General features: G+C 24.7%; 2 protein-coding genes across 3 annotated transcripts in view; one reads left to right on the top strand and one right to left on the bottom strand.

Annotated features, from left to right (window-relative positions):
* LOC127277400 (agrin-like) overlaps positions 1-14,863 on the bottom strand; it is a 260,690-nt gene extending 245,827 nt beyond the window's left edge. The window contains exon 1 of one of the 2 annotated variants that reach the window (XM_051298541.1): positions 14,790-14,863. The gene's annotated coding sequence lies outside the window, so the exon portion shown is untranslated. The remainder of the gene's footprint in view (positions 1-14,789) is intronic. The other variant, XM_051298515.1, reaches the window with a different exon arrangement.
* LOC127277467 (serine protease inhibitor I/II-like) lies at positions 4,078-4,724 on the top strand. The gene is made up of 3 exons (XM_051298625.1): positions 4,078-4,246; positions 4,326-4,343; positions 4,485-4,724. Exons 1-3 carry the CDS (start codon positions 4,171-4,173, stop codon positions 4,622-4,624), a joined length of 234 nt encoding a protein of 77 aa, XP_051154582.1. The 5' UTR covers positions 4,078-4,170; the 3' UTR covers positions 4,625-4,724.
* Positions 14,864-15,957: the final 1,094 nt, after the last annotated feature.

Genomic DNA, 15,957 nt, shown 5'->3' with positions numbered 1-15,957 from the left:
AACTAGGTCACGAATTCCGCGAATTAAGATCACGCAATTTGCAAAACTAGTTCGCGGATTCCGCGAAACTAGATCACGAAATACGCGAAACTAGGTTGACTAATTAGATCACAAAATTTGCAAAACTAAATCACGGATTCCGTTGAATTTAGATCACGAAATACGCGAAACTAGATTGCTGATTCCGCGAAAGAAGATCGCTGATTTTGCGAAACTACGTCGCGAAATAAGATTACGAAACTTGCGAAACTAGGCTGCGGATTCCGCAAAACTAGAGAACGGACTCCGTGAAACTAGATTACGAAATACTCGAATCTAGGTCGCGAAATTAGATCACGAAATTTGCAAAAGTAGTTCATAGATTATGCGAAAGTAGATCGCGAATTTAGCAAAATTAGATCACGGATTTCGCGAAACTAGGTCGCGAAATTCGAAAAATTAAGTCACAGATTCCGCGAAATGAAATCACGGATTTCGCGAAACTAGGTCACGATTTCCGCGAATTCAGATCACGCAATTTGCAAAACTAGTTCGCGGATTCTGCGAAATTAAATTGCGGATTTCGCAAACCTTAGTCGCGAAACCAAATCACAAAATACGCGAAACTAGGTCGCGAAATTAAATCACAAAATTCGCGAAACTAGGTTACAGATTCCGCGAAATCTTTGCGCTTAATTCTATAAAAGTTATTTGTTACCTAAATATGGAATAACGTACATTTTTCATTAAAATTAATTAAAATAAAAATAATTACTATGGTAATTAGGAGAAAGTTAAATGATTTAAAATTTAAATTCATAAATAATTTAAATTGCATTGTATATTGAATTGCAATATTTTTTGCTTTGCATATTTATATATATATATATATATATATATATATATATATATATATATGTCTGATGGTTTGAAATTCTTTTTGAGCTTCATTTTTACGATAATCTCCATTATATTCTCTCGAAATCGGTAGCGACAAGAGCAGCATCAATTTACATTTTTACTGACGAAAGCAAGCAGCTTTTGATAATACGGTCTTCGAGATACGATCGAGGTATGCACTTATATATATATATACTGTCTGGAGCATCATCGTTCCTGGATCTACAAAAAGGATCTCATACACAAAAGATCTAAAATTATCCTTTTTTAAAATTTATTAGAAATAAATTAAATGATTTTTGTTATTTTTTTTTTTAATTTAATTGAAGAAATAACAAATTTTGACTGTATTTAATTTTTTTGTTTTACAATATTCTTTATTACAATAATGTTATTTGTTATATAGGTAGCCAATAACTACTCAAATGATAAATGACCATTCGCATATACTATATATACAAAACTTGTTTTCTAAAGTCTTAGTTTCTATATAGAATTTAAGACTTTACTCTATTCATACTAGCAATATATTGGAAAATTATTTAGCTCTCAGTGGTAAATTTCTCACTGATGTCAACTTGAGGTATTTTCATAATAATTCGATAGTCAAGAATTTTGTATAACTTTTTAACGAAATTCTAATTTAAAGCTCTAAACAAAAATCGAAAACTAATAATTTAATAGTTAATGGCAAATTTAAATTTAAAAAAAATATTTCGTAATATATATATATATATAGTTCGAAGAGCAAGTTAAGCCATATGGATTAAGAAGCATCTAAAATTCGTGTATTTCGGGGAGTAAACCATGAAGATTCTGTGTGAGAATTACCATGTCACACCTAAGTGACGTGTTCAAAACGTCCCCTGTTCTGGGTAGGTAAGCTTTGAAGGCAACGTTACGTGCAAACGACATCCCACTTAAGTGCCCCATTTATATCCTGTGGAGCAGAGTACCGAAGTATGTGGTAGTAAACTGTTGCGGAATATATCAGCACGCGAAAATGATCCTCCAGCATTGGGCGATGTGCATTTTGCTGGATTTTATTACCCCCAAGAACGATCCACCCGCCACATATCTCTCCATATATATATATATATATTTATATATCGTTCTCTGTTTTGCCCTTGGCAATGCCATTTAATTTCAAAAAGAGCTCGTTTTAAACGTGTCCGCAAAGAACAATCTTTCCTACACACCTTATACCATTAAACTAAATTCCAAACTTTATATTTAATAATTTTAGAATAACAATAATATTTTCTTTTCATTTTTTTTTTTCGATAATCAATTCAGTGGCCTCTCTCACCCCTCTGGCTAAATTACAATAACCTACCTTGTGAAATGGTTTCTGTAACACAAAAATCATGTACGTTTGGTAATTACATCGATAAGAAAAATTATTACCAAAGAGCTTGCTGAAAAATGTAAATGACTACCTGTTAAACATTTAAAGTCAAGAGCGTGAATACCAATTTCCATATTAAACATATATGAGAGAGGCTCTCATCTGAATATATATATATATATATATTTTTTCTTCGATTTTTATTTTATAAGAAATAATTGCATGGAATCATGGTAAAAAGATTAAGGGCCTGCTCGAGTTGAAGTTTTTATTGAACTTCATGATAAGATAAGGCTAATTAACTACTGCCGCGCGGCATACAGGAAAATCCTTAAAAGTTACTCAATTTGGATAAACTTCAAGTTAGATTTTGCGTGGGTTGGCCACGCGACAGTTCTTTGCTCTCACCTTGACGTCTTGTGTATACGTGGTCCAACAGGATTAAATATATTCAGAAATTCTTCTCTTTCGAAAGTCGTTCAATACTTTTAAAGTTCAAAATATTCTTATAAATCATCAATCGTAAAAAAGTAAAACGAAAAATTAGGATAATTACAACAAAAAAAAAAATGCATTTATAAAACGCATGCGCATATCTAAACGCCATTTGTAATAATCTCTCACCTGAGTTGCAACAGTTTGACCGTAAGAGCGCTAGTATCGCTATAAGGAATCGAAAATTTGTCATCTTCTTTAGAAACGTATACTAAAATTGCAATTATTCTGTAAGAAAATAAAGTTTACATTAATATTTTTTTTAATAATTTAATTTAAAAACAAATGACGTGTGGAATTTCTGAATATGACAAGTTGAATGCGCGTTATCTTCACTGTATATCTAAAGAGGACTGATCCTCAATCATCGCTTCCATTCGAAATAATCTACTTAGTGACTACTCGCACAGCAATGTGTGTAAATCAGATGCTTAATTTCGTCACGGGCACCTTATATTCGTTGTAAAATGTTATAAAAGAAAACCAGCATGAGGAAGAAGAAGAAGAAGAAGAAGAAGAAGAATCTTCCAACGGGAATGAAATAACATATATACGTGGGTGGCGCGCAAAAAAAACGTCTCGAGAATGACAGGAGAAACTGACCCTCTCCTATAAAAGCCATTTCAAATAATGTATTTTCACATTTTCACGTGTATTACTTGAAGATGCATTAACATCAACGAATGTCACGTGTCATCTTGTGCAAATGTAAATTTTGCATAATGTATAAGGATCAAGCAACTTGTCGGCAAAGATGTTATTCCAAATTTGTTATGCTCTTCTTATAACTGCGCAAAGTATTGAAAAATTTAAACAGGAAAAAAAATCAAATTTCATTTTTTTTTAATTAGCTTCTTTTTAACCTTAAAATTGGTAGCGTGACACAAGAACATTTTGCGAATACGAAGTATAAGTTATTCACGATTCTTTTAAATGAAGATCTTCAGTTGTACCGAAAAAAAAAAAAAATGAATCCGATAGGCCAACTTTTGTGGGCCTCCCAATGATAAGACACATTCGAAAACGACTAAAGTGTGAATTCTTGCATCCTGGGCGTGGCAAATTGTCGCACGCAAACTCTTATAATAAATGTGTACGAGAATATTTTTTAATTTAGAGAATTCTATAGAAATTTAAATTTTCTGCACAAACAACGAAATTTTGTCAATTATAATTTTATGTTAAAAATCAAATTTCCTTATGGAAAATTTTTTGTTTCATTTTCTTTTTAAATAAAAACAACTATCAAGTAATTACGTGAATAAGTAATGAAGTTGATTATTATCTAACGCTGACAGCTTTTGTTGGAAGTGGAAAATTATTCTTTATAAGTTTGGTATATAAATGATGAACAATTTAAATCTTTTGCCATTAAAGAATCTCGACATTCATTAGTAAGATAAACGTTTATTTTTCATTAAGAGGAAAAAAAAAAAAAAAACTTTAAAATGAAATTATTTTTTGCTTTTCTATTGATAACATTAGTTACAATTTGTGCTTCTGCTCCAGCTCCTGAAGAAGAATGTAAGTTTACTTTATTTTCTCCATATTATTTTTTTTATCTTTCAATTGTTTTAAAAGAATTTTTTTTTGTCTTTTTCAGCTGATACACGTTGGGGACGTAAGTTTAGTCAATTTCTAATTAAGATTGTAAAAAATTCACTTTTTCTTTATTTTCCAGTAAAATTTCACTGTGATTTAAATTTAGATTTCTTTTTTTTTTTTTGTTATTTATAAAATCTAATTGAAAAATTATTTCCAGCATTGTACATTGAAGGTACACCATGTCCTGCAAAAAATTTTTACAGCGAATGCAATAGTTGTTTCTGTTTGGAAGATGGAAAATCTGCCGGATGTACATTGATGGCTTGTGAACCTTTTAATCCGGCATTGAAACCTTAAATTAATTAAACATTACTATTTCAATGTAAAATGATAATTAGTCAAAATTAAAAATGTACTTTTTATTTTCCATTAAATAAAGTACAGAAAAAATTATAAATATTTAATTCAATTATTTGGTTATTTGAAATTATTTGGTTCAAGTAAATATTTATTTGAATGAAATAATTTTTTTTTTACTACTTTAAAGAAATATTCGTTTACCTACACATATCCTAATGCAAAATATATATATATAAGTTACGCCTACGCGTCTAAAAAAGAACAAGTAAACAACTCGTCTCACTTACAATCTAGTCTTTAGAATCGTTGAATCAGCCGCGCAAGTCTGAAAGAGAAGGACGAAAGAAGAAACAAGAAAGTAGTAAAGAAAGAAGTGCATTCATTTACCTTTGCGAAAGAAAGTATGAGAGAGAAAGAATATTCGAAAAGTGGGGGAAGAGAGACAAAAAAGGTTGTACAATGAAAACCGGAAATTCAAGTTGGAACCTCTAATCTTCAACAAAAGATTGCAGATCAACATTATAAAGATGATATTTCGTACAGAGTGATGCTGTGAATTGAAAATGACACATCTTTTTAAAAACAAAATAATTTAAAACAAAAAAAAAAAAAAAGATTTGTTATTTCCAACGCAAAAAATGTATAAACTACACAATTTTACGAAAATTTTTTTTTTAAACTAAAAAAAATATGTTTCAATAAATAGAATTGAAATATGAAAAATTAAAAATATTTAAAAATCTAATCGCACAGGACTTGGATATTTTGCGGGTCCTCTTATTACTTCGAGCAGAATCGTGGGTGTCGGTCCCACGCGTCTACAAGGTGGGGCCCACACTCTTGAGACTCGCAGCTTATATGGCCACCACACTCCTCTCTCGGTTCCAAGAGAACATGAGCAAAACATCTTTTATCTTCACAACGTGCCAAGAACTTATTTCAAGAAGTTTAAAGTTTAATTTTCCAAAAAAAAAAAAAACCCTTGTAATTAAGTTACATTTTACAGTGTAATTTTTAATTTACAATCAATCACATTGGAAAATTAGAAAAATTATTTTTTTACCTTCTTATAAAATTAAATAAGTAAATAAAAATATAAATAAATTAAAAAATTAATAAATAAAAAAGAAAATTGTAAATTATTTTGAATGTTCCACTAATTTTTTTTTTTTTTAACTATTTCACATTGTGAATTTAATATTTGTTACATTAATAATTTTATGGTTGCGCCTCTTGTGAGTAAATTTGATTTTTTAATTCCAATAACTTCATTTTTACCACACACTTTGTGAAAAGTTGTCCCCAAAGTATATATAATCTTGTATGCAAAGGTGTAATCTGCATACATTTGCCTTTTTTTTATACAACGAAAGGAAGTTCTTGATGATAATAAATATATTAATCTTGTAATAATAATTTCATTATCATTCATAATAACAATTTCATTATACATTACTATTGGCTTTAAAAATTTTTTTTTTGCACATTTTTTAAGACTATATCAAATTGTTAAATATAAATAGTCAATTAATGAATTTTTGTTTAAGAGAATAATTATTATTATTCCCTTGAAATAATATATGCACCCAAGACGCATTTAAATATGATCGGAAAAAAAATATGTTTTAAGATAAATATAATGAAAAATCACATATTCGTGTCTAAAAACAACGAATTCAAGAATAACTTTCAAAAATTAATCATGTTTATCAGATTAATAGACGATGTTTTTCGCACTTTTTTTTTTTTTTTTTGCTAACTTGTAGAAATTTAGAAATAAATATGCAATAATTCAGTCTAAAATTAAGTGTGAACGTGTGCGGAGATAGTAAAGATATTTACTAGAATCAGATATGCAATAAATCTTGCTTTTAATTTGAATGTTGTATATCCGCCTACATTATGGGATATTCAACCAAATTCCATATAGCAAATATAAAAAAAATGTGATTTCAAAATTATCAATTGATTTTATTTTATTTATTTATTAATTTTTTTTTTGTAGAAATAAATTCGCAACATAAAATAAAAATATATTTAAAAATATTGAAACATATATAAGGAGATTGTTTTTGTCTCAACAGGATGCCAAAATATATAGCAGAAACAAATTAACAAGTGTATTTTATAAATTTCTTAGAAAATATAATATTAACCAGAATCACGTATAAAATGAAATAAAAATGTATATATACTTAATTTATGACAAACATTTATCTGCGGTAACTGTTCATAAAATAGTTGTTATTATTATATTTGCATGAAAGAATGACAATAAAAGCAAAGGTATATATGAGTGTAAAGTACTCTACTTTATTTTATTAAACTGTTTTTAAAATTCAAAATTTAAGGACCTAGATAATGAAAAACCATGATAAAATTTAATTTTTTTGTTATATAAATTTATATTTATGTAACAATTTATTTATATAAATGTACATTATATAAATCTTTATATTATAATCTACTTATATTTACACTTAAAAAAAAAATTTTTTATTAAAATAATCATTTGACTATTGTCAAATAAATATTTAATATTATATTATTATAATATAAAAAAATAATTTATAAATTATAAATAATAATTTATAATTTATAATTTGCAAAATTATATAGGTATTATAAATTTTTAAATTATTATATTATATTAATATTTATTTGTATTAAATAAATATTTGACAATACTCGTTTATTTGAATCAAATAAATTTTTTTCAATTATATAATCTACTTGTATTAATAATCTACTATAAACAATAAAATAATTGCCGATTTTAAAATGAATTAACAAAATAATTGATCATCGATCACATATATAAGAAATCAATAAATTTGTCATGAAGGTATAAATTGAAAAACCCGGTTCCACTCCTCACTCGAGGAGTAGATCGACGACCACCGGGTTAGTAATCTAAAGATTCGTCTCAAGGGTGGTCTTCATCTGTGTTCATTTGTACTCATGCCTTTTAAATCGTAATTTTTCACGCATAATTCCTTCTTTGACCAATAAGTATATAAATGAAGTCTATAATGTAGATCGTCAGCAACATCCTTTATAACAGAGATGGCATTTTTGTAAATATATATATATATATATATATATCCCCAACTATATTTCCACGAAACTTATATAGAAGGAAGTCCACCCACACCATTATAATACTCACTTTAATGTAAAGACCATATCTTTCGAGACACCGGCGCACACTAAGTGCAATTTACACAACACCGATAACCCTTTTCCTCTCATCTCTGAATTCATTGAGTACTTGTATTAAATTTTTCAAATGTTATCATCAAAACAATAATTTAACTTATTGCGAATTCAAAAATTTTCAAAAATGATAAAAGAAAATTATTCCAATTCAAAAAAAAAAAATAAAATAAAATAATTTACTAAATTATCAAAAACATATTTCTCGAGAATTAATGAAACTTTTTACTTTTTGTACACTGAAAAAACGGTTTGGTATTAACAACCAAACTTTTGGTTTGTATTTAAGCAACCAAAATTTTTTTATGAATTAACAAAATTTTAATTGTCTCAATCAAACTTTAGTTAGGACAACAAAAATCATTTTTTTTTCTAATTTTGATTGCGTGAAACAAATTTTGATTGAGACAATTAACATTTTGTTAATTCAACAAAAAAAATTTTTGGTTGCTTAAATACCAATCAAACGTTTGGTTGTCAATACCAAACCCTTTTTTCAGTGTAGTAACTAACTTTTGCCATAGTAACTGTAGCCACAGTAACTAACTTTTGCCATAGTAACTTTTGCCATAGTAAGTAACTGATGCCAAAGTAACTGTTGCCATAGTAACTTTTGCCATAGTAAGTAACTGATGCCAAAGTAACTTTTGCCATAGTAACTATTGCCATAGTAACTAACTTTTGCCATAGTAACTGTTGCCATAGTAACTGTTGCCATAGTAACTAACTTTTGCCATAGTAAGTAACTGTTGCCAAAGTAACTTTTGACATAGTAACTGTTGCCATAGTAACTTGTGCCATAGTAACTTGTGCCATAGTAAATTTTGCCATAGTAACTAACTTTAGCCATAGTAACTATTGCCATAGTAAGTAACTGTTGCCAAAGTAACTTTTGACATAGTAACTGTTGCCATAGTAACAGTTGCCATAGTAAATAACTAATGCCATAGTAACTTTTGCCATAGTAACTATTGCCATAGTAAGTAACTGTTGCCAAAGTAACTTTTGACATAGTAACTGTTGCCATAGTAACTTGTGCCATAGTAACTGTTGCCATAGTAAGTAACTTGTGCCATAGTAACTAACTTTGGTCATAGGAATTTTTGTATTAACAACCAATCGTTTGGTTGGTATTAACAACCAAACGTTTGGTTGGTATTTAAGCAACCAAATATTTTTATTGAATCAACAAAATTTTTGTTGTCCCAATTAAACTTTAGTTAGGACAACAAAAATCAGTTTTTTCTAATTTTTGTTGCGTGAAACAAATTTTGATTGAGACAATGAAATAATAATAATAATAATAATATTCTATAATAATAAAGCAATTACCATTAATTCTTTGCTATGACGATTCATGAAATTTGCAGACTATGTATGTAATAAATTTGCAAACCAGTTTTTGAAGCGCTATATATTCCTAAAAACAAGATTCATTCTTGGAAAAGCAATAAAGACATCAAAGAAAAAAATCGTAAAAAAAAAATTTTTTTTTTTTTTTGCAAAAAAGTTGCGCTAGTATATAAATTTATTGATCAATAATTTTTTTTATCCAAAAACAACAAAGAACAGAAATTTTAAATTTAAAAAAAAAAAACCAACATATCGCAGTTGTTGCATAGAAATAAATTTTCTATCAACATTTGCTAAGGCACAATCTATGTGAGATAATTTTTTCGTTGAAAGAAAAAGCTTATCATAATACAAAAAAAAAAAAAAAAAGAGAGAACATAATCAATTTCCTTCCATGTAGTTTGATATCTTTTCTTTTCATGTTTAAACCGATATATTCACAGATTGTTATCGTAAATTATGTTTTTTTCTGAATTTTTTTTTTTTTATTGGCAAAATGATAAAATATATATTTTTTTGTTAAACAAATATTTATTATATTGTAAAATTGAAAGGAGAAAATAAATTACTGAACTTGTTTTCGAAAATATGATATCTGAAGAGCTATGTAGATTTTAGAAAGAGGCGTGGGCGTTATCGTGATTTCGCCTAATGATAATAACAATATAACTATACGACCGATTTACACGCTGACACGATATCTCGACTTGGAGAACAATTGGAGAACCCGAGGGCCTTGTTATAGCTTCTTATAACCCAAAAGTTATGCCACCCTACGTTCCATATATTTTTTTTTTTTTTTTATTCTTATTTTGATTTTCGCATCGCCTTTCTGGATACATTATTCTTTTATTCAATAATCGGCGAATTAGTCTTTCGCATTTTTAATGCCTCACGGCCTCGTAAAAATATACTTTATATATATATGTGTGTGTGTGATCCTTTTTTTTCACACTCACTCTTCTCGCTTTGTGTGTACATTTTATATTATGCAGTTTTAAAATAATGTTGCATAAATTGCTATTTACAATTGACAAGCAAAAAAAATAAAATGACCATAAATTTATCTCTGTTATATTATATCAAATTTTTTTCTCTCCTGTCACTTATTGTTAAAATTCTTTTCTCATAAATAAAGCATATATGTAACATAATACTGATTCATAAAATTATTCAATCAATTAAACCGCCAGCGACCAAAAGGACTTTGGCGAGGTTTTCATTGGCCCCTGAAATAGCTGGAAACTCGCTGAACGCGGGGCCAACAAAAGTCACGCGTAAGGTTTAATTGTAAAATTTAAAAAAAAAAAAAAATTATTTTTTTGTAGAAAATTATTTATAAAATTGACAAAATTTTAATTTATTTTTTAAATCTGTGCTATTTTGAAAAATAATTTTTTGAAAGAAGAAAATTTTTCTTTTCTTTAAAAGAATATTTAATTATTTTCTCCCTATAGAGGGCAGTATTAATCAGCAGGTGAATTCATCTGATATTCAATTTGTTCAACTAACTTGAATGATTTGAAAAAAAAAATTTTTTAACTGTCGATAAAGAAGATAATTGAGAAAGGTTACTGAAATCTCTGCTGAAAAATACTTTCTATTTAAACACGAAAGATTCAGTCACATACGTCCTTACCTACTTGAAATAAGAAATATATCTACTTTATTCGTTTTTTTTTTTTTTTTTTACTAAAGAGGTAAAAAATTTTCTTTAAATAGTTTAAAATTTTATTCAAAAAATTTTTAATTTTCAATTTAAAAATGAATTTTTAAATCATTAAAAAAGTAAATACTATTTTTAATTAATTTCTTTTTTTCTGGAAAAAAAAATTTATTTAGGTACTTCAAATCGAATACAATTTATATTTAATACGAATAAAAATTATTTGATTCAAGTAAATATTTATTTAATAATAATCCAGTAAATGATTATTTTAATTAAATAATTTTTTTCAGAGGAAGAAATAAATTAATTTATTATTTATTTATTTATTAATATTTTTTTTATTAATTAATATTTATTATGATTTATTAATTTATTTATTAATTTATTTTTTTAATAATTTTACAAAATACTTATTACAAAATTTTATAATTTTTTTTTTTTTTTTTTTTTTTTTGAAAAGAATATTAAAAAGAGAAAAATTTACATAATTTATTGAAACAAAAATTGGTCAACTTGCCCCTGCGTCAAATTACCCCGATCTCAATCGCAACTCTATATCGCAATTAAACAAAATTAAAATATAATCACGCACGAATCTAAATTTCACACCTTATGCTTTTGTTCTCATCTATTGAATAAAAAGTTACTTAAATGCCATATAATCGTTAATTCATCTTAATTACATATATTTTTGAATTAAAATTCTTATATAATTATAATAATGTATTATGAAAAACTAAATTCTTTCAAATAATACGTATATTCTTTTATTTCTAAACTAAATCATCATTATTGGTTAATATTTTTTTATACAAAATTAAAAATTGAATAATATGTTTTGTTAATTAAATTTTTATTAAAATAATAGTAAGAATTAATAATTAATAATAATTATGTAATAATAATATAATAAAATAAAAATATAATAATAATTATATTTTATTTCATGTTTTTTAAATGTTTAATATTCACTAAAGGTGTTTTGATTTGCAATACACATTAAGGTAATTAGAAATTAGCATTTATCTAAAATGCAGAAAAAAAAAATTTCCATAACAGATAGGATATTTAAGCGAAACTGATTTTTGAGTATTTGAGAAAAAAAAATTATGAAACTGGAACTAGTAAAAATTATGGAGAGAATTAAACTTATATGAATGACACTTTTGATTTTTAGTTCATATATAATAATGAATAATGCAAAATTGATTTTAATTACATAATTATTAAAATTTACTTTATTGTATCAAATGCAAATATATAAAAAAAATGTATCTTTTTTTAAATGCTATAACAAATAAGGAACATATAAAAATTAATTTTTATGCGTAAAATAAAAGATGTTTACAAGATCTTGATTATTTCATCATCATTAAAAATTTATTTTTTTTTATAGTCACTTAAACACTAAAAAAGAAAATGACCAACAACTGGATGATAAATTATTTTTTTATTTTCTATATATATTATTTAAATATTAGGAACTGCATTTTTCCTTATTTTTCAGAATATTGTCATTATACATTTTTTGACTTGTTGGAAATGACGTACCATATATACAGTATATATATATGTTGAAATCATGATTATTTTGAAGCACACACACACAACGCATAAAATTCATTTCATATATTGATATATGACTATATGGTGATGTCGTTTTATATATGTTAAGAGCAATTCATACTGTTACAGATGTACCTTTAAGAATTTTGAACCAAAACGGATATATGGTAATAAGTCGCATTATGAGATGCTAAAAGTTACGAAAGTAACGATTTCTTTAAAGTCATATATATTTTAGCTTTTAATTTAAGTATATAATTAAACAAATATATTACTGTACAAAATTTTTTTTAAACTTTTTATTACATATTTTTATTATATTATATTATATATCATTAAATGTGTCTAAAAAAAAAGAAATTTTATACCCGAAAAGCTTACTGACAATAAGACAATTCTTACATAAATCTCGATCTATTGAAAACCTGTTTATAAGTCATAATGATTCTTTTAGAAAGACTTAATTTTTTTTTTTGTTATAGAAAAAAAATTTAGTTAATTAATAAAAATTGCACTTTCTAATTATTATTTGATAAATGTAAAAATATTATTAACTGATAATTATGATGAGTAGAAGAAAAAAATTAAATATATTATTTTTAACGATTTATTTAAATTTAAAATTCTAGATCCTCAACTCAAGGCGGGAATACTTAATGTTTTTTTCTGACGCCAATCATTTTTGTACCACAATAAGGATTCGGCACTAAAAATTATATTCGTGATTTCCTGCCTTCTTTTTTTTTTTTTTTGATTCTAATTTAAGAAATTATGATAGACATCTTTGTGAAGATCACTTTTTTTTTTACAAAAATATTTTTATCTTTATGTGAGAATCCATTCATTTGAATTAGGTCTAATTATTATACGCAACTAGCATTTAAAAAATTCTCCCAGAATTTAAATTTTTCGTCTTAATTTATATTCTAATAATACAATTTGATAATAATCGAAATTATTATATAAGAATTTTATTATTATATATTTTATTATATTTTTTTATTAAATTTTTTTCTGATTTTTTTTTTTAATAAACTTTAAATTATACTATATATATATATACGTAAACTTAGCCTTTCAAAAGGTTTAAATAAACACTTAATACCACATCCTTGTTTATATCTGACGATATAACTCATTAGTGAATTATTTTTGAATTATTATTGTTATTATTCGTAAAATGCCTTCAGGATATAAATATATATATAGTTCTTTTATTCGTTGCTCTTCTTTCTTAATTTTTTCTGAGACTAATCTGTCACTATATTTAAAAGCATTAATCAAAAAAATATATATATATAGGAAACTAAAAAAAAAAAATAAAATAAAACATGATAAAAGGATGTTTAAATTGATGATTTGATTTGATATGCGAATTCTAGGTACTGAAGTAGAAATTAGAAATATAGTTATTAATGACTACATTTTTTTCTTTTAATCATCTTTCTTTGTAATGAGTATATTGCGTCATATATTTCAATGAGCTACTGGCATTTAATTTTATAAAGAACGTAGTGGATTTTTTTATTTTTATTATTACTATTATTATTATTATTATTATTATTATTATTATTATTATTATTATTATTATTATTATTATTATTATTAATTATTAATTATTAATTATTAATACTATTATTATAATTATTAATAATAATATTATAATTAGTAATATTATTATAATTATTTGTAATATGATGTATAAGATCAGTTTGTATCGTCATCAGTGAAAACAGAATGAAAGAAAGTCATAAATTTTGAAATAGTTCTTATAATAAAGTAATAAAAAAAATTACGCTACTTATTATAATTATATTTATCCAAATATTGTATAGAAAATTTAAATTATGAAACATAAAATGTAGAGGCAAGAGGTTCATCATCTGGAAAAATTTCAATTTCACAGAAAAGATTTTTAAACATCAAAAGCAACGACCTTGACATTATTAAATTAATTTTGTGAATTAATTAACTTTGAGGTTAAAGTAATTTGGAAACTTAAATTTCAAATTCAATCATAATATTTTTATGCACTACTAAAAAAAATAATTTATATCAACTTTAATTATTTAATTAAATTATTTAACTAATTAAATTAATTTTGAAGCTATAATTTCATTAAATAAATAAATAGATGAGACGTATGTGTATATATGTATATATATATATAGTTAATATCCCATATATAGAAGATGCGATAAATCATTATTTATTTATATATATATTTGCGAAATTCACATGTTAAATTTATTGCAGGCAAAATTTTTCTTGAAACACGTTTCCGGAATCAAAAATTCTTCTCTTATGTAATTTTTTTTTTTTTTTTTTTTCAATAAAATTATGAGTGAAAATTCCTACCTCTATAGAGTTGATCAGTATAAAACGGTTCCTTTACACACAATCACAGAGATTTCTATTTCTGCACTGGACAGCAAATTGTAGAAAGTTGATTTCTTTATTTAGCAATTTTAATTTATCGAAATTTTGATAAGACAAATCCCAAATTTTATTCTGAATAAAATAGAAATCTAATGAAAAAAAAAAAAAAAAATTTTTTTTTTTATTAATACGAAGAGCTTATTTACACGTTCGTTAAAATATTTAAACGTTTTTTATATGCAAGAGTTACTATAAGTAAAGTGTAATAATATGATTATTATTATTATTATTATTATTATTATTATTATTATTATTATTATTATTATTATTATTATTATTATTATTATTATTATTATTATTATTATTTCTAAGTCCCTGACTTTTCCCGGACTAAAAGCTCAAGGTTCTTTAAATGCAATTAAAGTAATTAATAAAATCGTAAACTAAAGAAATGTGATATGTTAAAAAAAAATTTTTTTTAAAATTGAAATCAGTTTTTTTTAAATAATAAAAATTGAAAATTATTTTTAAAAAAACTTTTTTTTTTATTCTAATGAATAATAATAATAATAATAATAATAATAATAATAATCAAAAACTTTTTTTTTTATTTTAATGAATAATCACCTAATATTTGAAATATTCATTTGTTTGTATATATATAAAAATTATGAAATCATACACTTAATGTATTTATATATTTTCACATTGGAATCTTGACATAAATTTTTGAATGATGTTTATTTTTCCGAAATGTTTCTTTGAATATATAGACATTAGGTATAAATTTTCCTATATGTATATATACATATATATATATATATGATTTTGACAAATTTGTCATATAAAATATATGCAAATTGTTTCAGTATGTCTCATAAAACATAAAATGTTTCATTTATATATTACTTTGTGAATAAATTTAATTGCAAGTGTTACTGTACTTTAAGTAAAATAAAATAAAATTATTAAATACGTGAAAATTATAATTATTGGATATCGGAAATAAATTGATAAAATTTCATTGTTTTTTTTTTTTTTTTTTTTACAATACTGTATAATTTAATTCCTTTATTCGATTTGAACCAAATTTATTTGGAATTTAGAGAAAATAAAAAGAAGGGAAAATTTAATTTCGGATTTTAAA

This window comes from Leptopilina boulardi, unplaced genomic scaffold (genome assembly GCF_019393585.1).
Source record: "Leptopilina boulardi isolate dan_hultmark-lab unplaced genomic scaffold, ZJU_Lbou_2.1 LbouV2_110, whole genome shotgun sequence".
In the NCBI taxonomy this organism is placed as follows: Eukaryota; Metazoa; Arthropoda; class Insecta; order Hymenoptera; family Figitidae; genus Leptopilina; species Leptopilina boulardi.
This window is presented reverse-complemented; position numbering and strand designations above follow the sequence as displayed.